Source organism: Eublepharis macularius, chromosome 4 (assembly GCF_028583425.1).
Source record: "Eublepharis macularius isolate TG4126 chromosome 4, MPM_Emac_v1.0, whole genome shotgun sequence".
NCBI lineage: Eukaryota > Metazoa > Chordata > Lepidosauria > Squamata > Eublepharidae > Eublepharis > Eublepharis macularius.
The window spans coordinates 127,731,704-127,752,649 of record NC_072793.1 but is presented as its reverse complement, the minus strand read 5'-3'; the positions used below and the strand labels follow the sequence as shown (position 1 = coordinate 127,752,649).

At 47.6% G+C, this 20,946-nt stretch overlaps 1 protein-coding gene and 1 long non-coding RNA gene across 2 annotated transcripts in view; both read left to right on the top strand.

Moving 5' to 3' along the window:
- Positions 1-3,242, top strand: part of IFT122 (intraflagellar transport 122) — a 74,686-nt gene extending 71,444 nt beyond the window's left edge. The window contains exons 28-29 of the mRNA XM_054978303.1: positions 345-509; positions 2,568-3,242. Of these exons, the coding sequence (XP_054834278.1) occupies positions 345-509; positions 2,568-2,657 (255 nt within the window). The 3' untranslated portion in view covers positions 2,658-3,242. The remainder of the gene's footprint in view (positions 1-344; positions 510-2,567) is intronic.
- An 8,205-nt stretch (positions 3,243-11,447) lies between these two features.
- LOC129327302 (uncharacterized) overlaps positions 11,448-20,946 on the top strand; it is a 29,252-nt gene continuing 19,753 nt past the window's right edge. Inside the window, exon 1 of the long non-coding RNA XR_008596801.1 lies at positions 11,448-11,578. This is a non-coding gene — a long non-coding RNA (uncharacterized LOC129327302). The remainder of the gene's footprint in view (positions 11,579-20,946) is intronic.

Sequence of the window (20,946 nt, the reverse complement as noted above, 5' to 3'; positions counted from 1 at the left end):
TTCCTATGGAAGAACTCCAAACCACATTGATTTTTCTAGTGTTAATCATTCCAGGATGAGGGGGAGGGAAAATCTAGCTAATGTTCCTTCTTCTGTAATAGATAGAATGCTTTCCAGTGCTCCAATGTGGCAGACATGTGCAAGCTCTTCAAGACTAGGAATATTTCCAGAGCTAAATATAGACCAGAAAGCAAGTTGATAGCTCAGTGCAAACATTCTCTCACTATATGCAAAATTAATTTTTAAAAAGGTAACCCATACATATTTGTTGAAAAGATCTTGTTTTCCCAATGGTCTGCCACATTAAAACCATTTTTTCTTTTTCAATCCCTTCCTTCCTGCAGCAAGGGGGCTCAGAATTTGTTCCTGTGGTAGTGAACCGTGCTGTTCTCAGGTCAATGAGCAGGAGAGATGTGCTGATTAAACGCTGGCCGAAGCCACTACGGTGGCAGTACTTCCGGTCGTTGTTACCTGAAGCCTCTATTACCATGTGCCCTTCCTGCTTTCAGGTATGAGCAATATTTGCTTGGGGAGAAAGAGGGAGACTGAATCCTCAAAAGCAAATGGGATTTTTTTTAAAGTGCTGCTGCCTAATTTTAAGCAATATCCTTGGGAGTTTAAAAATTAGTGCTAAAAATAAAATTATGTTGAATGTGAGCGCAAGACTCAGTCAAAGCGTTGCAGTGCGGTTGCTATAAAGTATTTTTGCTACAAAGTATTTTGAAGACCTGAATGAAGCAGCCAACAGAATTGGATCCAAAGAGCTTTTCCACTATCAAAAGTGCTGTCCTGCAGATCATAGGAACTTCATGGGCAAAAACCACATGGGACAGGCTGTAATAAGGAGGAGGCTTCAGTGAGATTAAGTGGAAAATCCCTATGAACTCAACTTCAATTTGGAATTTTCTTGCATCATTTTTCTGACTCGTTTGCATGTAGTGGCAACTTCCACTGAAGTAGAGTAAAAGCTTTATTATCCAGCACTCTCCCTTTTTAATGCCTCTGGCCATTGCCCCAAACATCATCCACAGATGTCTCCTCTCCCCTCAGCCTTGCCTCAAGCAGGCTGGAGGCAGCTCTGCCAGAGAACTCCCAGACAGCTGGCACAATCGTCGGCCTGCTGCATAGGATGGCTTAGTGGTTTGGGGGAAGGAGAAGGGACCCACCAGATGTAGGGGCTGCTGCCGTGGCATTCCGATGAATCGGGGGTTGGTTACTGCAAGTACCTCGAGGTAGGGATCAGGGCAGAGCAATTACCTGATGTATCCAGCACATTTGTTTAACTGCCAATTCCCATTCCTCACAAATGCTGGATAACAAAACTTTTACTGTATCCAAATATTTAATAGGTTGCTTTCTTGAGGGAGGAGAGACAGGGCTTTGTTGCAGACAGAGAGCCATGAGCTTATGGTTTGTAGCAAAGCAGGGTGCAACTACAGCTTCCTGGCCTTGTTAACCTGAGGGTACATTTGACTGTCCTTAATGGTTAACCAGTCTTCATGCATTGATCTTGTTTATGTACTCTTCTCCTAATGTTGGGCTTGCTCAGCCCTGAATCTTTCAAGGGGGGAATGTGACAAAATGTTCAATAATCCTCAGTTTAAATTGTCTCAACAGTCCGTTCTTGGATTATAATGGTTGTGGTTTGACTTGAACATCTTTGTGACAACCAAGCAATTCTTCAGATTATACTTTATAGCTTCCCTGTGGGATGGTTATATGAGTCACTTTTATCAGAAGCGGCCAAGAAGAGTACTGTGATATCTTTTATAGAATACCAGATTTATTGTGACATAACTTTTCAGGGTGTATGAACGTTAACCTCAGCTGGTAGGTGCATGTGTGCAATATATGACACACACAGGAGTACACAGGGAAAATTGTAATCAGTGGAGCTCTAGAACATAAGAGGCTAGCATTCGTTCTGTCGCCTTTTTATGTGCAGTCCAAACATATACCACAGAAGAAGAGCTACCCGTTCAGAACAGCAGTCTCAGTATTATCACCACTTTCTTGCGATGCAAATTTAATACTTGAAAAGAGCCATTTGCTTTCTGTAGTAGGAATGTTACTTCGTATCTCTTGATTTCAATAAAAGCAAATGTGCTAACAAACTCTAGGCCAGTAGTTCACATTGGTGCTTTCCTTTTGAAGTCTTTTTGTTTGAATTGTGATCCTAAACTTGTCTACTGAGAAATGTCTCATTTTATTCAGTCTGGTTTACTCCCAGGAAAGTATTCGTACGATTACAGCTGATGACTTTGATGTCAGCAATAAAGTAGCAAACTGTTCTGGAAGCTTGAAATGTTCTTCTTGGGTTACTGATGGGTGCCATTTTAATAACAGGTCTGATGTGTTTGTCCTACACAAACAGCAGAAGGGCATTGTTGGCAGGAGAATGTGCATAGAACAGGCCCCTGATGGCATGGCTGAGGTTGTTGGGTCCTGTAATACAAAATAAGTAGTATTACGGATATTTTTAGGCTTAATCCTGTCCCCACACTTTCCCCTTTCCACTGTGACTTCTGTTGAGGCACACCTCTTAATTTGCATCCCTCATTTTACAGATGTTTCATTCAGAAGACTATGAAGTTGTGGTGCTCCAGCATAATTGTTGTCCATATTGTCGGAGGAAGATAGATGAATCCTGCCAGTGAGGACTCCAGCCACTTGGCCAGGGGACAATCCCATTGTGCTAGGACATCTTTTTGGGGATTCCAGGCTTTCTTAAGAGTCTGTTCTGCCATGTTATACGAGAGAGAAATTCATATTTTCCTACTTTTTGTGTATTGAATCAGTAATTGAAGAGAAAAAACTGTCAAAAGCTACATTTTGTGGTAATTCCAAAGAAAATATGTACATATATATTTATTTATAACAAGTATAATAGAAGAATTTGTATGATTGCTCTATGACTTGGGTGTCTATAAAATAGAAAAGATCTTATATATGGAGCTATACTTGGGGGAAGCTATTATGCTCTTGACATTTTCATGACAGTCTGTCAGTCTGTCATGGTTTGAACAATAGCCTTTTAGGGTGGAGACTGCCTAGAGAAAACTTGCTGATGTTGCAATTGCTAGCATTCATTCTGAATCCCCACCCCAGCCCACTTGCAATATGTCTATCAAAATGCATTGATTTACTTTTTAAAAAATTGTTTTTCTTTTGAAAATATGTTCTGGAGCTCTGTTGAAGCTGCTGTTGTGCAGAAACAAGCTACCATAATTTAAACAAGATTAATAAAGGACACTTTCTAAAGCTCTTATTTATTGAGAATTTCTCCTGAAATCTCGTTTCAAGACTGTTAATGTTCTGCTAGCTCCGTATAACTTAATAAGAAAATGCTTCATGAGGATAATTAAATTGTTAGTATGCCTCCACATACGTAGTTTAGTGAACCTTGATTGCAACAAAAATCTGAATGTGGAGCGTCCATAGGTCTTTGTGACGACCTCCAGGACTTGCAGGCCCTCTGGCCTGTCTTCTTGATGGGTCTCTTCCTCGCCTCCGGACTACTGGAGCTGCTGCTGGAGAGTGATTGGCCTCTCCTGGACCCCCTTGTCAGACGTGCCCCCTTGGCAGCCCTACCTACTGCCCAGGAGCAGGTCTCAACAGGCCCTGAGACAGCAGCCTCCACTGCTGCCCTGGACCTGGAGGCACCCTGGGCCACTCTTCAGTCGTGTACTGCTGCCTCATTGCCTCTACTGCCACCATGAGTACTGCTTGGGAGCTGCTTCTCCCTCCTTGCTAGCCACTGTGAATGCATGCAGAGCCTGGGCAGCTGTGCCTAATAAGCCTGCCAGGCGGACCTGAGGGAGAACTAGGCCACCTAGGTCTGTCCAGCCAGACACGCCCCTTCACCCAGCCACTTCAGATTGGCCACCTGGATCTTTCGGCACTATTGGCTCCCACATAGTCATGCAGGGCCAGAAGGAGCCAGCCAAGCCTCTGCAGCAGAGCTTCCGCCACTCTCCCAGAATGTGTTTTTCACATCCTGTATTCCTGCTTTAATCTTGCTTTTCACAATCCATCATGTTTTCTACTTTTAAAAAATCCTTCCTATTTCAAAGTGTTGCAGAGACAGAGCAACAGGCTCCAGAGGAGTAGCCATGTTAGGGCTCTTTCACAAAACGTCTTTCAGCTGCCTGCTCTGTTGCTGATCTTTGAAGCCAAGTTTTGCTTGCCAAGCAGCAGGATTTGGAAAAGATCTGTATGTCTGTGAATGTCTACTGAAAGCTAAGGCAAATATAGCCCCAACGCCCCCGAAAGGACCCATTAAAGGGACCCATTAAAATGATTCTCCCACAAAGGCTCATGGATCCTTCTAGATTCCAAAATGTCCTGGGGAATTTTAGGATTCCAAACACTTGCTCTATTGAGGCTGGGGTAGAAGCTTGGAATGTGAAGCTCCTTGAAGCTCTTAACAATGTTGCTCCTCACTGACCTCTCTGACCCTTGGGGCAGAAGCCGGCCCAATGGTTTACTACGAAGCTGGGTGACCTAAAGAGGGCTGGAAGACGTCTAGAAAGACACTGGTGGAAAACTTGTGCTGAAATTGATAAGAGTGTGCTACATATCCCATTGGATGACCTATGAAGTGTGGAGATGAGAGCAGCAAAGGAATGTTATTTCTCTGCAATCATTGCATCAGCTAGTTCATGACTATCCCAGTTGTTCGAAGTATCTCAACATCTTCTAACTCCTAAATCTGAACCTTTACAGTCTCAAGAACAGAAAGCTTTTTGCCCATAAAGTAGCATGAATATATTTTAACCTAGATGCCAGCTGTAATATAGGCGAAGTAGAAGAAATGCTTGATATACTGTCCGGCTCATGTATGGACCACTTTGACCCAGTTACAATGAGGGACCTCCTCTCTCCCTATGTCCCACCACAGCAGCTTCACTCATCTGAACAGGGCCTTCTGCAGGTGCTACCTTACACATGGGCAAAATCAACAGCTGCCTGTACACACGCATTCTCTGCATTTGGCCTCCATTATGAAATGGTCTACCTGAAGAGGTCAGGAAAGATCCTGTTCTCCTGGCTTTCCATAAACTATGCAAAAGTGAATTGTTCAAGAGGGCATTTTACTCAGGAAGGATCTACTTGTAAAGAAGTGGTCTCAAAGAGATGCATAAGCAAAGGGATAGGGACTATAGACTTTACTTCTGCGTACTGGCTGTTGCTTTATGATCCTAGTTTCTTGCTAGTTTAAAAGCTTTGCAAATTTGCATTTCTGTACTCTTTTCCATTGCTTATTGAAATGTCTTTGAAATTGACTATACTAACTCACACGGTGTAACCCACTCTGAGTCTCAGGGAGTCTCAGAAAGAAAAGAAGACTATAAAACATAAATAAAATAAATAAATAAACCAATGACCCATTAAAAAACCCTAGATGCATCAGACTGAGAGACAGTGTCCATTTAGGAAAAATGTAATGAGTGAAGCAGTTCATAATAATACTCTGCAGCTGCAAGAAGCCCAAAGGAGAAGTGGCCCAGGAAGCCTTAAAGGGACCGGCAGACAAGACCTCCTTCTGCACTGGTCCTTTTCCATCAGGGAAGACAGTGAAATGTGTGCTGCCAGATGCTTGACAGAAATGAATGAGAAATGGTGTCTGCCTTATTGAGATACTAGATACTGTTTCCTGCGATCTAGTGGTCAAGCCTCCCCTCACAGCCAGTTTGAGAGCCAGTTTGGAGTAGTGGTTAAGAGCGTGGGACTCTAGTCTGGAGAACTGGGTTTGATTCCTCACTCCTCCGCTTGAAGCCAACTGGGAGACCTTGGGTCAGTCACAGCTTCTAGGAGCTCTCTCAGCCCCACCCACCTCACAGGGTGTTTTGTTGTGGGGGTGATAATAACATACATTGTAAACTGCTCTGAGTGGGTGTTAAGTCATCCTGAAGGGCGGTATATAAATCAAATATTTTTATTATATTCTGAGACTACACAAGAAGCTGCTGCATGGAACCATTCTGACTATTTTAACATTGCATGAGTTCTTCCTCAGTCAACAGTCCATGTAATTGCTTGCGTGAATTGGATGGAAAAACACACAGTTGATGTATACTGGAGGGTTAATCAAACTAGCAAGTTGAGAAGTAAGGTCAATAAGAATGCAGAACATGTCCTCATAGCTCAAATGCTAAACAGAATATGAATAAAATACCGAAACAACTGGAAAAACAAAAGTGAGTTTTGGAATACTTTAAAGGCTAACAGATTTATTGCAGTATGTGTTTCTGTGGGCTGGAGTTGACTTCAGATGTGCAAAGTGAATGTTCAGTTCAGTCATACACATACAGAAGAGAGGGGTTGTGAATGGTGTATAGCTGTGAAAAGCTATAGTTTGATGTTTCTCTGAAGAACTCTTTATAATAGTGAAAGAAATACCTATAATCTTTGTTCAAGCCCTTTCTGTGAGCTCACTTAAGAATGGGTTTGTATTTAGCTACTTTTCGTTTGGAATAGTGTTCTTCATCAAGTTTCACACAGGAAATGCTTCAGAGTAAATCATTGCAAAGTACAGAAAATGCCATCCTATCCAAGGGTAGTTGTGACCTTGACAGATGTTTTGGCAGCAGAATTGCAATATGACATCAAAGCTGTCTTTATTTATTTCTGTGATTATTCAAAACTGTCAGAGTTTCTACTAAAACAAAGGAGAGACCACAGTTAACATATAATTAATACTTGTGTAGGCTGAACATATAATTTCAGAAGGCCATTCCATACCACTTTTTTTTTAAAAAAAACTTTCTCTCATTTCTGCCTCCCCCAGGTGATGTAGGTGACATACCCTTGGTTGTAAGCCAAGGACCATACTTGCTATTTCAGCAGCAGCTTATTGAATCAGTGTATAATATGACCCATGTGTGCATCTGAGAAAGAAACATTTAATCTTACAATACCAAATTTATGAAGTAGTTATGTAATTATCAATTGTTTAAAGGATGTCTACATAGCAGCTTTCCATGCCATTGAACTGATTGTGTAATACAGGAAGCATCCTTGGGTAAGGCATGTATAACTTCCCCATGTGATAAGCTTTTCCATTAAACTTGGAAGTCAGGCTCCCTCTCTTTGCACTAGTCATGAAATGATGGGTGGGGATGCCAACCTCTATGTGGAACCTGGAGTAGGGGTGTGCACCCGAAAAATATTCGGGTTTCCTGCTTCAGGTTTATATTCGGGTTCCTGAAGCGGGAAAAGGCTTTGGAAAAAGCTCTGAAATCCGAAGTGGCATTCCACTTCGGATTCGGGTTTCTAAGTCACTTCAGTACGCTCCGGAAAGATTCGGAGCATACTGAAGTAACAGGAAGGGGGGAGGCCCACCACCATCCTTAAACTCCCACCCCCACCTTTAAACCCCACCCCCCACCCCACTTACCTGGTCAGGCGGAAGGCTGGAGCAGCCCAATGCCATGCTGGCCAGCTGGCCAGCAGGGAAGGCCTTCCCTGCCATGCTACTGTGGCTGCCGCAGCTGGCTAGCAGAGAGGGCCTTCCCTGTTGCCATCACCATGCAGCTGCGGCTGTCGCAGCTTGCTGGCAGAGAGGGCTGCTGCTGCCGCCGCCGCCGCCGCCACCACCACCAGAGGCCAGCAAGCATACCTCCAGCATGGTGCCAGCGGTAAGTGGGGGTGGGGAGAAGTGGGAGTGGGGGTGGTGGGGTAAGGGTGGGAAATGGGTAAGTCTAAAGGGCCCAACGCTTGCGAAAGGGCCCTTTAAACTTAATCCCCGGAGGCCCCGAAGCTTCCCGAAGCATTATGAATGCTTTGGAAAGCTTTGCTTCTGGATTTCTGAATCGGGGCCAGATTCAGAAATCCCGAAGCTTTCCGAATCGGGCCTGATTCGGGTATTTTACCCAAATCAGATACCCGAAGTACATACCCCTAACCTGGAGATCTCCCAGAATTACAACTAATCTCCAGCCCACTGAGATCAGTTCCCCTGGAGAAAAAGACGGCTTTGAAGGCTGGACTCTGTGGCACTGTGCCAGCTGGGGTCCTTCCCTCCCCAAACTCCACCCTCCCTAGGCTCTACCTCCCAATCTCCAGGAATTTTCCAACTTGAGGTTAGCAACTCTAACAGTGGAGGACAAGAGGGTCTCTGAATTATGAATTTGTACACTGTGATGATTGCTCATCTACTAAAGAAGTCAGGGTACACAGACCAAATTGCATCTCTTTCCCCCCCTACAGCTCATATACTTATTTTATTAACATTTAGACTCTTAGTAGAACCTAACGGCAGTCAAATATTCAAAATGATTGGGCTTGAGGACTTAGGATTTGAGGCTGCATACAAGTGAAATGTGACTTGAGTGGTACAGCCTCTCTACAAAAGCAAGCATTTGCCATATTTGGTCAGATGAACGACTTCTCTTCAGGGCTGATATGAGTGAAAAACTGGTTCTACAAACTGGCAAGATTCCCAGTTGTGTTTGCTGTTGTTTTTTTCCTCGTGCAACTGGACTTTTAATTTCTTTCGTATAAATAATGTAAAATCTGCACAAATGCACCTGCCTCCAGTAAACTGCTGGGTGTGCTTATGTGCACACATTTCTTGATGAGATAGCTTTCCTGGGTTTAGGGTGCTTGACTCCAACCTTTTTAGGCAGGATTATATCCTTTCACTATGCCTCACACATATGTGCTGTTAAGTATCATCAAGATGACATGCTAGGTATGCACCAGAGCAGTAGAGCCCCTCTGTCTTCCAAGCAGCATAGTTGTTCATCCTGTTTCACCCTGTACCACGTATGTGTTCTGTTCTGTTTGAAGTTTAAAGATGGGAGTTTTCCTCCACAGTCTTGTACAATATCCTTGTAAAATATGTTAAACCATAGCAGCCATCATGTGAATCTGTCAAAGGGCTTAGTATAGGAATTTAAGAATTGTTGAGATGAGATGTCAGAAGGACTTTTTCGAGACCCAGTTTGCTGTAGTATTTAAGAGCAGCAGGACTCTAATCTGGAGAACTGGGTTTGATTCCCAACTCCTCCACTTGAAGTTAGCTGGGTGACCTTGCGTCAGTCACAACTTTCTCAGAGCTCTCTCAGTCCCACCTACCTCATAGGGTGTCTGTTGTGGGGAGAGGAAGGGAAGGCGATTGAAAGCTGCTCCAAGGCTCCCTCAGGTAGTGAAGGGCAGGGTATAATATCAACTCTTCTTTTTTAGAACCCACTGTTAGAATTATGGTTTGGAAGCAAATGACATGAAACTCTGGCCACCCTTCAGGAGCTAAAAATCTCACAGCTAACCAGCTGGTTTAAGAGAAGCTAAGACAGAATGACCAGTAGATATTAAATTCTTGTTTTATCATTCTGCTTGTAACTTTAGGAAACAGAATTGTCAACCTTGGCAGCTATTAGATTAACAGCAGCTTCATTGTTATAAATCATCCTATGTTCAGTTCTCATATGGTTAACCATTTATTGAATCGCTCTGAAAATTATCATAAATTATACACATTGCTCAGACTTTTGGAGCAATGTGCGTTTTTTCCTTTCCTTTTATTTTAGTAAAATGCTTTAAATGTTCTGTCTGATTTGTGACTTACATCACAGGAGAGTTTGGCATTTGTGAAAATAGACAGGAGACAGACTGCAGAAAGCTTAGGCTTGTGACTCAGAGGTCCCAGCCAACTGGGATAGGCCCCTGCAGCAGCAGTGGTTCAGGATATTGCCAGAACCACTTTACTTAAACTAATCCTTAGGATTGGGCAGAGAGGGGAAAGGGTTGGCAGGGCATAGCTTACACAGACCTAATGCCTCTTCCTCTCAGCATCACATAATCTAGGCTTCCCTTCACACAAACATAACTGTCATCATGTCACATCTGTAACTTTTGCAATATAATTATATGGTTTCCAATTTCCTTAATGTACATGGCAGAGTGGAGCTGAGCGCTTTCATGGGATGGTTTATTCCATCAAACACTCTGGAAAGAAAGTAAAACCCTATTAAGGTCTGTGTATTACTGCATTTTGTGCTAAAAGCAATGGAATAAAGAACTACCTATGCAAGACTTTGAAGTACTTTTCATTTGTTATTAAAAATTGTATGAATGTTTATACATGTAAAACAAACATTTTAACTGAAAAAACCACACAATCAATTGGAAAAGGTTCTTACAACCGTTCAGTTTCTTTTGGCCATAATTCGACAAACCAAATTAACTCAGTGCATATAACTCTGCACAGGATTTAGCCTTTCTGTATAATTAACCAACCTCAGCCATTCCGCACTACTCATCATAGGAACAGAACAAAGTAGAGATGAGCGCTTCAGGTATCCGATTCGGGGGAAAACCCCGAATCGGGCCCAATCCGGAAAGATTCAGTATTTCTGGGCCCCAATTTGGAAATACCGAAGCAAAACTTTCTGAAGCGATTCAGATCACTTTGGAAAGCTTCGGGTTAGCCGGCAGCAGCCCTTTGCTGGCTGTTTACAAATGCAAACAGCCAGCAAAGTTCTGCAGGAAGTTAAAGCTTCCCGCGCTTTCTTAGAAGAGGGGAGGGGGGAGAAGGAGTGAGTGACTCACTACCTCCTCCTAACCCCTCCCATCTTGCAAAAAAAAGGTGGGAAGCTTTGCTGGCTGTTTGTATTGCAATGCAATGAAATGCAATGCAAGCAAGCAGCAAAGTCAGAGATTCCCACCTAATGTACAGGTTGGGAGGGGTGAGGAGGGGTGAGTGACTAGGAGTACAAGGAGGAGGAGGGAGGGGATCAGGGAAGGGAGGGGGGAGTTAGGAGTGTCCAATTCCACTGCTGCATTCTCCTTCCAGCCAATGGATTCTCTGGAAGGAGATGCAGCAGGATATTTAAATTAGAGGCTGGCCTTTGGGCCAACTTCCATTGTGTTCCTGGCCTAGAGAGAGACTGAGAGAGTGCCTGTGGATTCTCTCTGTCTCTGTGATATGGCCTGGCCTTCTGAACTTCTGCGACTGCGAGGATCATCATCTGACTGACTCAGCGCTGGACTTCAGGAGACTGGTAGGAGAGTTGGTCAGTGACTCACTGGCTTTTCTATTTAGGGAGGAGATGGTGGGTTTCTGCTTTCAGGGTGTGGAGGAAGGGAAGGGAATTTAATTTGAAGCTTTTTATTTTTAATTATTTTTTTGTGGGGATGGATTCTTGTGTGTGTGTTGTGTGTGTGTGTGTTGTGTGTGTGTGTGTGGTGGCCTTTTTTTGCTTTGAGTGGCTGCTGCCTGGGGCATTTGTTTGGAGGGGGAGGCTGGTTTGGTTTTAAGGGTTTATAGTTTAGTTGTAGCTTTTATTTTCCAGTTGCTGTTGGATGAGCCTTAAAGGTTCAAAGGGTTAGGGGCTTGATTTTTTCCAGTTGTTAGGGGAGGGGTTAAAGGTTAATAGTATTTGGATTAAAGGTTAATAGTTATTAATTAACCAGCTTCCATTCTGCTCCCGGCCTAGAGAGACTCCTGCTGCGGCTGGTAGAGGCTCTCTGTCTCCAGCTTGGCTGCAGCCTGCCACTGAGGAGGAGAGGGCTTCACCTGGAGGATTCCTGCCTGCCTGCCTGCCTGCCTGACCATCACTGGACTGCAGGACTGGTGAGAGAGTCAGTCACTGACTCACTGGGTTTTCTATTTGGGGGGTGGTGGTGGGTTTCTGCTTGTCTGGGTGGGGGGAAGGGAATTTAAAGTTACAGTTGGGGCTTAATTTTAATTGTTGCGGGGGGAGTTAAAGTTGTTAAGTGTTAAAGTTAGTGCTATTAGTTTTAGCTGTGTTTGGTTCTACTTTGGGTTTCCCAGAATAGTTTTAAATAGTGTTTTTAGAAGGCAGGCTAGTTGTAGGCCTTCACTAAATATTTGCCCTCTGAACTAAATTGATAGGGAACCAAGGGTAGTTTCCCCCAGTAAATAGGCTTCTGTAGGACAAGAATTAGTTAGAGTTAGGTTCTGTTCAAATTATATATATCACTGCCCAGCCACCCTTGGAGCCAGGCCGGGCATTTATTGTGGTAATAGGCTTCCATTTATATTGGGGTTTAGAGCCAGCTTGATTCCTGAAGAGGAATTCAGCTGTTTGGTGTGTAGGTTTAGGTTCCCAAAAATAAATAGGGCATTTAAAAAAGATATTTAACTGACCATCTCCAGTAGTAACAAAGCCACAAGAAACATACATTTAGAAACAGGTAAATTGTAAACTTGGGTTTTTTAAATGAAAACTTTACAACAGGTAAGTGTAGGTTCAAGGAGGGTAAAGAATGGCTGATAGGAAAGCTGAAAGGGGCCTCAGAGGAAAGGCCAGAGGTAAGTCTATAGGGGTGGAGGGGAGGGGGAGAGGGACTGCTGCGGCTATCCCCCTATCTGAGTGGAGGAGGCCCTCCCCTGCGCTGCTGCCCTTCACCAGCTTGGCTTCTGGTGACAGGAAGAGGGTTCGCAAGGCCCTCTTTCCTGAGGCAGCTGCTGGAGGGCCATCCCCAACCCAGGTGTCTGAGGCAGGGGCTGGCACTGGGCAGGGGCCTGCTGCTGAGGCTCCCCCTCCTCCAGTGGTTGAGACCCAGCTGCTGGAGGAGGGGCAGCATGTGGTGTCTCCTGGGATGGACGTGGGGCACGTGACTTTTCTGTCCCTCACGCTCACCCCAGGGACCCGTAGGATGTTGGAGGAACTGCAGGAGGAACCCCCTGCTGGGCAGTCCTCTCCTGTTTTCTCTGAGCCCAGCAGCAGACCTCTCACAGTTGTGCAGGAGGAGAGGGTGCTGGAGGAAGAGGAAGAGACTGTAGTGGAAGAAGCCACATCTCTGCCCCTTCATCCTCATCCATCTCCAACTGCCCAGCCAAAAGTGGGACACGGTGTGTCTGGACCGAGCACCTCCCAGGAGGTGTCTCCTGGGAGGCCCATAAGTGCCTCCCCTGTGTGGCGTGAGGCCCCCATTACCTCCGATATCTGGGGTCACTTCCAGAGAATGGAGGACCCCCGGTTTGCCCAGTGCCAGCATTGCAGGCAACAGATCAGTTGTGGAAGGGATGTGAACCATCTCTCCACATCTGGAATGCGGAACCAACTGAAGAGGCAACGCCAGGCAGTGCTTCTTCGGGGGGAGAGTTCAAGTGGCACCACACAGCTGCCAGCTAGCCAGAAGGAGGCAGGCTCCTCTGGTGCTCTCCACCCACGGGTTCCTGTAGGGCAAGGATGCCAAGCCTCTCTGACAGAGATGTTTGGTATGCAGGGCACTAGTGTGCCCAGAGAGGGGATCCAGAAGGCGACGCAGTGCATCACGCACCACATTGTCAATATGATAGCAGTAGATGGTCAGCTGTTCTCCTTAGTTGACCACTTCGGCTTCCGGGGGCTGCTCCATGATGCCTATCCCTGGTACATGATCCCTGCTTGCACGACGTTGAGCAGGACCATGGTGCCCTCATTTTTCAGGGCTGCCAGGGACCATGTGAAGGCACAGTTGTCCCGCGCTGCTGGAAGAACTGTGCACTTCACATCCAACATCTGGATCTGCTCTAGTGTGCTTACTGCTCACTGGTGGCAACCCGAAGACCTTCAGGGTGGGGATGAGGTGTCCAGTGTTAGGCAGGGATGGGTGGGAGACCACTGGGCCAGCTACCGCAAGGCCTTGTTCCACGCCAAGGTTCTCAACATGTCGCACAGAGCAGAGAACATCGCGGCCACCTTGAGGAGAGAGTTGGATGGCTGGATAGGCGAGGGCACTGTCACCATGGGATGCATGGTGACAGATGGTGGCTAGAACATGAGGGCAGCGGTGTGGCAGGTGAGCCATGAACGCATTTACTGTGCGGCTCACAAACTTCACCTAGTGGTGAAAGCTGCTCTTGAAGATACTATTTACAGTTTAGCTTCTATTTGCAGGAAGGTACGTTGACTGTGCTTAATCTTGCATGAGGATGTTTGTGGAAGGAGTTGGGAATCAACTGGTTAGATACGTTGTATCAGGATAAACATAAATGTAGTACAAAGATTTTTTTAAAAAATATGACTTTGTGCACTTCTCTTACTCTCTATACAGTAATTACAGTTGTGATCTTTCTTTGGTTTGGGTGAAGGATGTCAGGATAGCCTTAAAACATATTTCTTGTAAACTTTCATCCCTTAGGTAAAATGGTAAGCTTCAGCAAAGCCATCTTTTCTTGCATGCGTTAATCAACAATGAAAGTGTCATTAACAAAAAGCAAAGGAAAAATCCTTCAGCACTCCAGTCACTTTCAAAAATCACCTTTCAATCATTTGGATTCTGTGCTGTTTTAGATTATTTGAAAGAAAATAAGAATAAACAAAAGAGAAACACTATCAAACTAGCTTGCTCTTTTTAGGCCATCTTTACCCATGATCAAGTTTTATTCCCTTCACATTTCCACTCTGGACAAAGTTCAGGCAGTGTTCTTTTCATACAACCCTCACTGTGGGCTTTATGAAGAAGTAAAACTTCTTTAAAAAGATCTATTCCCAGGTTGTTGTTTGGTTACAATTATCAGTGAAAAGCAACTTTAGCTTTAGAATGACATAACTGAAGTACATATATCTCAAGTGTCCCTTGTTGAGAAGGATATTCTGCAATGAACGTGCTCTCCCAGGACCCAGAGTGCAGTTTGTGCAGTCCCTGGATTTTTTCTACCCCTTCCTAGCTGTGCCAATGGTTAACAGTTCACTGTTGTCATGTCATGTCACAGTAAGGCTGCATCTTAGCAACAGGAGACCTCCAGCACCCTGAAGACTAAGCAAAAAGTCGCCCACATGGTTGTCACCGCAGTCACTTTATTCCTCTTTTGCTGGGTCCCATATGCCAGTATTGCTTTCTGCATCTTCATTCATCAATAGAGATGGGCACGGACCAGGAGTCGGCCACGGACCGCCGGTTCGTGGTTCGTGGACTTTCACGGACCACGAACTTTTAAACGGACCGTCCCAGTTCGAGAACCGGTTCAAGAACCGGTTTGATTCAGTAGGCCTTGTTTTTCCCACAGATTTTCACTTTAGTAGACTTCCCCCCCCCAAAAGGTTTTCATGTAACACTCCTCAATTATCACTTTCCCAAAGACTTAGACAAACAATAACTTCCCCTCCCCTATTCTGACTGACCCTTACCCGTCCTTGGTGGAAGGAGGGAGACTTGTGCTCCTGTCCAGGAGAGGTGGCTGCCCACAAAACCCACCTACATGGGGCTGCATCAACAACAGATGCCCTCCCTGGGGGCAGGGAGACCAACTCCCCATGATGGGAAATGAATGGATGTACTTGAGTGAAAGCCAACTCTGCAACAGGAGATCATTCAGCAATTCAAAGGCCCCTTGCTGGAATGGCATGGGAGGAATGGAAAGGACGTCTGTCTTCCACACCTTGGGGGAAGGAGACTTATGCTACCCTATTCAGAGGGATCCTCTTTGGGCAGTGGCCAATGAATCCCACCTCAGTGACATGGTGTGTCTGCTTGCTTGGGTTAGGGGCAGGGCTCTGACCTGGGCCACTGTCCTACTTTTCACTGGACCTTGGGGACTGACCCTCAAAGGGGTCCTTGTGCTCACAGGAGCAGGATGGTCGCCGATGACACCCACTTCACTGAACGTGGTGGAGTCGGCAAAGGAAGGACATTTAGGCACCACAGCCCCCTCCCCCACACCTAGGAGAAGGGAGCAGAAGTGGTCAACCCACTCGGAGGGGCTCTTGCGCTCACAGGAGCAGGATGGTCACCGACGATACCCACTTCCCTGAACGTGATGCCGTCAACAAAGGCAACTCATGTGCTTGCTGTGGCCCCCTCCCCAATGCCTTGGACCGTGTCCATCGCCAGGGGATCGTGCACGACCTACACATGGGGGCCGTGAAGGATGTGGCTACCGTCTGGCCGTGGCAGCAAGGATGGATCCCTTCCCCAACAGTGCACAGGAGACTGTAAGTTCCATGGACTGGAGAGGTCTCAGAGGAGGAGTGCCGGTCATGAAGATCTCACATCTGCTGGAAGTGGTGGCAACGATGGGGAAGAGGGCAGAGAGCGGCCACCAAGACAGAGAGGTGGGTGATGGTGGCGGCCGCCCCTCGCTGTGGGGGCCCCCTTCACTTGACCAAGTGGGGGTGAGTGGGGAGAGGGTGGCCGCCACATTGTAGATGTGGGTGTCAGCGGCCGCCTCCTCCCTCTGGGGGCCCCCTTCTCGGGGACAGGGTGGGGTGAGTGGGCAAGAGGGCAGAGGGTGGCCACCACATCAGAGAAGTGGGTATCGATGGCAGCCACCCCCTCCCTGCAGGGGCCCCCTTAGCTTGCACGGGTTGGGGGTGAGTGGGGAGAGGGCGGCCGCCAAGACAGAGAGGTGGGTGATGGCGGCCACCACCCCCTCCCTGTGGGGGCCCCCTTCCCGGGGACAGGGTGAGTTGTGTGTGCAGGTGGAGGGTGGCCACCACATCGGAGAGGTGTCTTTTGATCGTGGCCTCACCCCTCCTTGCACATGCCCTGCAGTCTGCTGAAACTGGCCTCCCCACTCGGAGGAGCCCTTGTGCTCACAGGAGCAGGACGGTCGCTGACGATGCCTACTTCACTGAACATGATGCCATCAACAAACAGAATTCATATGCTTGCCGCGGAACCCTTCCCCACGCCTGGAGGAAGTAAGTGGAATCGGCCTCACCACTCAAAGGGGCCCCTGCGCTTGCAGGAGCAGGACGGTCGCCGACAACACCCCCATGACTGAACGTGGTGGTGTTGGCAAATGAAGCTCATGCTGTTGCGATGGTCACCCTCCCCACAACTGGAGGAAGCGAGCGGAATCGGCCTTACCACTTGGAGGGGCCCCTGCGCTTGCAGGAGCAGGATGGTCGCTGACGATACCCACTTCACCGAACGTGATATAGTCAACAAAGGCAACTCATGTGCTTTCTGCAGCCCCCTTCCCCATGGCTGGGGGAGGGGAGCGAAAGCAGCCTCTGCACTTGGGGGCCCCCTGTGCTTGCAGGAGCTGGATGGTCGCCAACAATACCCACTTCACCGAATGTGATGCAGTCAACAAAGGCAACTCATGTGCTTGCCGCGGCCCCCTTCCCCACAGCTGGGGGAGGGGAGCGGAAGCAGCCTCCGCACTCGGGGGGGGGGCTGCACTTGCAGGAAAAGGATGGTCGCCGACGATACCCACCGAATGTGATGCAGTCAATAAAGGAAGCTCATGTGCTTGCCACGCCCCCCTTCCCCGTGGCTGGACGGAACCGATGGAACCCCTTCCCCCGATTGGGGGGTGACATACCAAGTACCATGGAAATGGGACTTTAAGTGAACAGACAGGACAGAAACGTAAGTCCTTTTTGCATGGGAGCTCTACGCCACCACATACAGAGAACTGGCCCTAGCTGGCAGGATACCTTCACCAAAAAAAACAAAAGGTAAGCAGGTGAAAAATGATGAACCTTCAGCAGAGGTACCCAGAGAGATTGAACCCATAGCCAGCGGGTAGCTCTGAGAGCAGGGGCGTGGGGGCAGAGTCCTACTCTGCCACATGCAGACACTGGCCATGAACTCGTAGAAAAGGTGCCCAAAAGAAGGTGAAGCCCACTAATGTGGAGACTGGGAAATCTTGGGGTGTAGTTGCCAGCCCAGAACAGCATGAGGAACCCACCTCACCAACTTGGTGGATGTGACCAAAGCATTCCCCAACATCCATTGCCACGAAGCAATGGAGGGCCAGAGACAATGGGGGAGTGCCTAGCACAGGGGAACTAGTACGCATCTTCCTGAAAAACATGATTGTGAAGGGCAGCGCACCCATTGAAGGGAACTTGCCTTGAACCCACCTCTCCAACATGGTGTGCCAGTTGGGAAGGAGCCTGCTTGGTGGGGGCAGGACTATGCCCTTCATAAAGGTCAACCTCCCCAGAACGCTGTGTCAGGTGCTGATAAGGAACAACTACCCTTCCCACCTCCAGTCAACCGAAACCCACCTCACCGACGAGGTGGACGGGAGAAAAGAGGAGATTGGACGGTGTCATGATGAGACGGAGAAGGCATGAAAAGAAGAGATGGAATAAGAAGTGGCAAAAGAAGCTTGCCCTACAAACTGCTACCGAAGAGAAAACATTTCCTTTGAGCACAGTGGCTGTGACAGAGAGGTAAAGGTGGCATGGTGCTCAGAAAAGAGAAGTTCATGCACAACCAGGACAGTGTTTTCATCGACTGTCCAAACCACTCACCTGTACGACAGAGCAGAAAGGAACAGGAGGATGGATGCCTTCCCCACCCCTGGTGGTGGGAGACCTTGGTAATGTGCCCCTGTTGTTGGGGGGGGGGCAGGAAACATGGAGAGAATGTTATTCAGAAGAAAGTGACAGCCAAAAAACCCCTCTCTGATGGGAATTCACTAGGGAGGCCTTCTCCCATCGAACACCAGTTTTATTTTGAATGGAAAAGCCATTTATTTTGAAAACCAAATGGCTGTGGGGTTGCCACAGCTAACAGGAATCCCACCTCTACAACGTTGTGTCCCGGATGGGAAGGTGCCTGCTTGGTTGGGTCAACCCCCACCTGCCTTCCTCACACATGGGGGAAGAACAGTTCTAGGTCCCCTCCTTGAAGGACCCTCTCACACCCCCGGGAGAAGGACAGTTTCACCAAAAAAGTTCCTTCCCTTCCACCTGTCAACCAGCCAGCAACCCACTTCTCCGACGTGGCAGCTGCGACAGAATGGAAGAGTGCCCCAGAAAAACATACTTCTAAAGGTTGAGTTGAGGATAAAAGGGAGGCAAGTAGCTGGGCTGTCACCAAGAGAAATCACCACTCCCATGATGTCTCCGGCACAAGCAAGGGGAAGGACAGCAAGCAGACTAAAAGGGTCAATTCTCTATTGTGTTCTGCAACCATTTCCCACTTCTACAACGTGGTAGTAGTGGCAGCAGAACATCCAGAAAAGGAAGACATAACACCCACAGGGTGGACATGTGTCATCCCACTTCGATGAGAAGATGGACCCCCTGGTTGAGAGATAAGTCCACTGTCAGAAACCACCTCTCCAATGGGCCAGGTGCGTCTGAATGGACAGGAACACATGCCTTCCCCATCTTCTGGCAAGGCTACTTGAACTCCACTTTTGGGAGAACGCCTCCCACATAGAAAGGGATGTGAAGAGGAAGGAATGGAGCCTTCCTTCACAGCTGGTATCTTCAGCAGCAGAACCCACATCTACAACGAGGCATACCAAAAGGGATGGTGCCTTGGTGGTGGTTTAGAGATCTGACCCTACCCTGGTCTCAGGGCTACTGATACTGGGGCCAACCCTAGGGCCACTAAAGACACCTATCTCACTGACGTGGCGGTGGTCACGTAGCCCTTCCCCATCATGAGGGAAAGTGGTGATCAAAATAATAGCCAACGCCTTGCGTCTCTGCAACCCCTCTACAGCACCTCTCAGTCAGAGATGGCCTACCTATCAAGGACCATCTCCCCTTTCTAGGAGTGCTACCTGTTGACAAACCCCACCCCTTCAATGTGGCAACCATGACTTCAACCCTCCCTGACGGTAGGGGAGGGAGGGACCATTCCCCGCATGTAGGGTGATTTGAAAGCTGGCCCAGCATTGAGATGCCATGGCAGTTGGTGAAAAAGTCTCTGAGATGTGGTGGCTTCCACAGGAATCCATCCACTTTCTGACCCGTGAGAATTGCTGCTAGAGTGTCCAGGAGGGGGGGTTCCTGCGCCCGGGGTTCATGCAGCATCCAGATTATATGGTCTCTGACAGCTCAAGCCTTCAGGGTCCAGATTGGTGCGTTTGCCCCCATGGAAAGGCACGCAGATTAAAAGTGCCACGGAGCGGGTGTGACAGACAGAAGACACCTCACCAACGTGGTTTCTTGGGTGGGAAGGTGCTTGCATGGTGGGGGCAGGCACATACATGTCCTTCAGAAAGGTCAACCTCCCCAGAACACCGTGTCAGGTGTAGTAAAGGAACAACAAACCCTCCCGCCTCACTTCACCCGAAACACACCTTACTGACGTGGTGGCCACAAGGAAAGAGGAGGTCACTGGTGTCATGACAAAAACGGCCCTGTCATGAGCAGAAGAGATAGAACAAGAAGCGGCCAAAGAGGCTTGCCTAGAAGACTGGGTGGCACAAATGGTAAGGGATCCCCATTCCCTCCCCCAAAGTCACCCACTATTTAGGGAGTGAAAGGCTTTGAAAGAAGTGAAGCAGAGAGCCACCCAAAGCATGCTATCGGTCGTCAGAGAGTGGGTGTTTCACAGAGGCCAGTAGCAGCCCCCCCTTGCACCTCAAAAGCCAGGCAGGAAAGCTCCCCCAAAGTCACCCACTATTTAGGGAGTGAAAGGCTTTGAAAGCTATCAAGCAGAGAGAGCCCCCAAAGCGAGCTGCCGGTCACCAGAGAGTAGGTGTTTCACAGAGCCCAACAGCAGTCTCCCCTTGCACCTCATCAGCAGCCAAGAAAGAAAGTGGGGGAAAGAAGGAAAGAACTCAAGCAGACAGCGCCCAAAGCTGCCTTGCACCCACTGTGGGTCTGCGAGTGGGTGGGGTCAGAGCACAATAGAACCCACCGGCAACCCAGAAAAAAAGGGGGGGGAATTGAGCTCCAGAACTCAAGGACTCGAAAGCGGAAAGAAATCAGAGTAACCCAGTAATATGGTAAAAGGATTTTTTAAAAAGTGCTCTCAAGAAAACCAGAATTGAAAGGAGAAAAAAATTAAACAGGAATGGAGAACAGAGTAATCTCACTTGCAATCGAAGCCCCAAAGCCCTAAGGCACAAGCCGCACTCTCTCAAAAAGAAAAACTTTCCCTCAGCAAGCAGTTGCTAAGCTAACTCGCGTCCTCACGCCAGCAAAATGAAGCGGGGCTTCGCGCGCTTTGTCTTTTATGCAGAAACGCTGGTGATCTCTGTTTGGCTGACAGAGCTGCCAATCAAGGTTTCCTGGGCTAAGATTGGTGTGTTCCAAACGGGGAAGGTGGCTCCACACCATTGCCTAG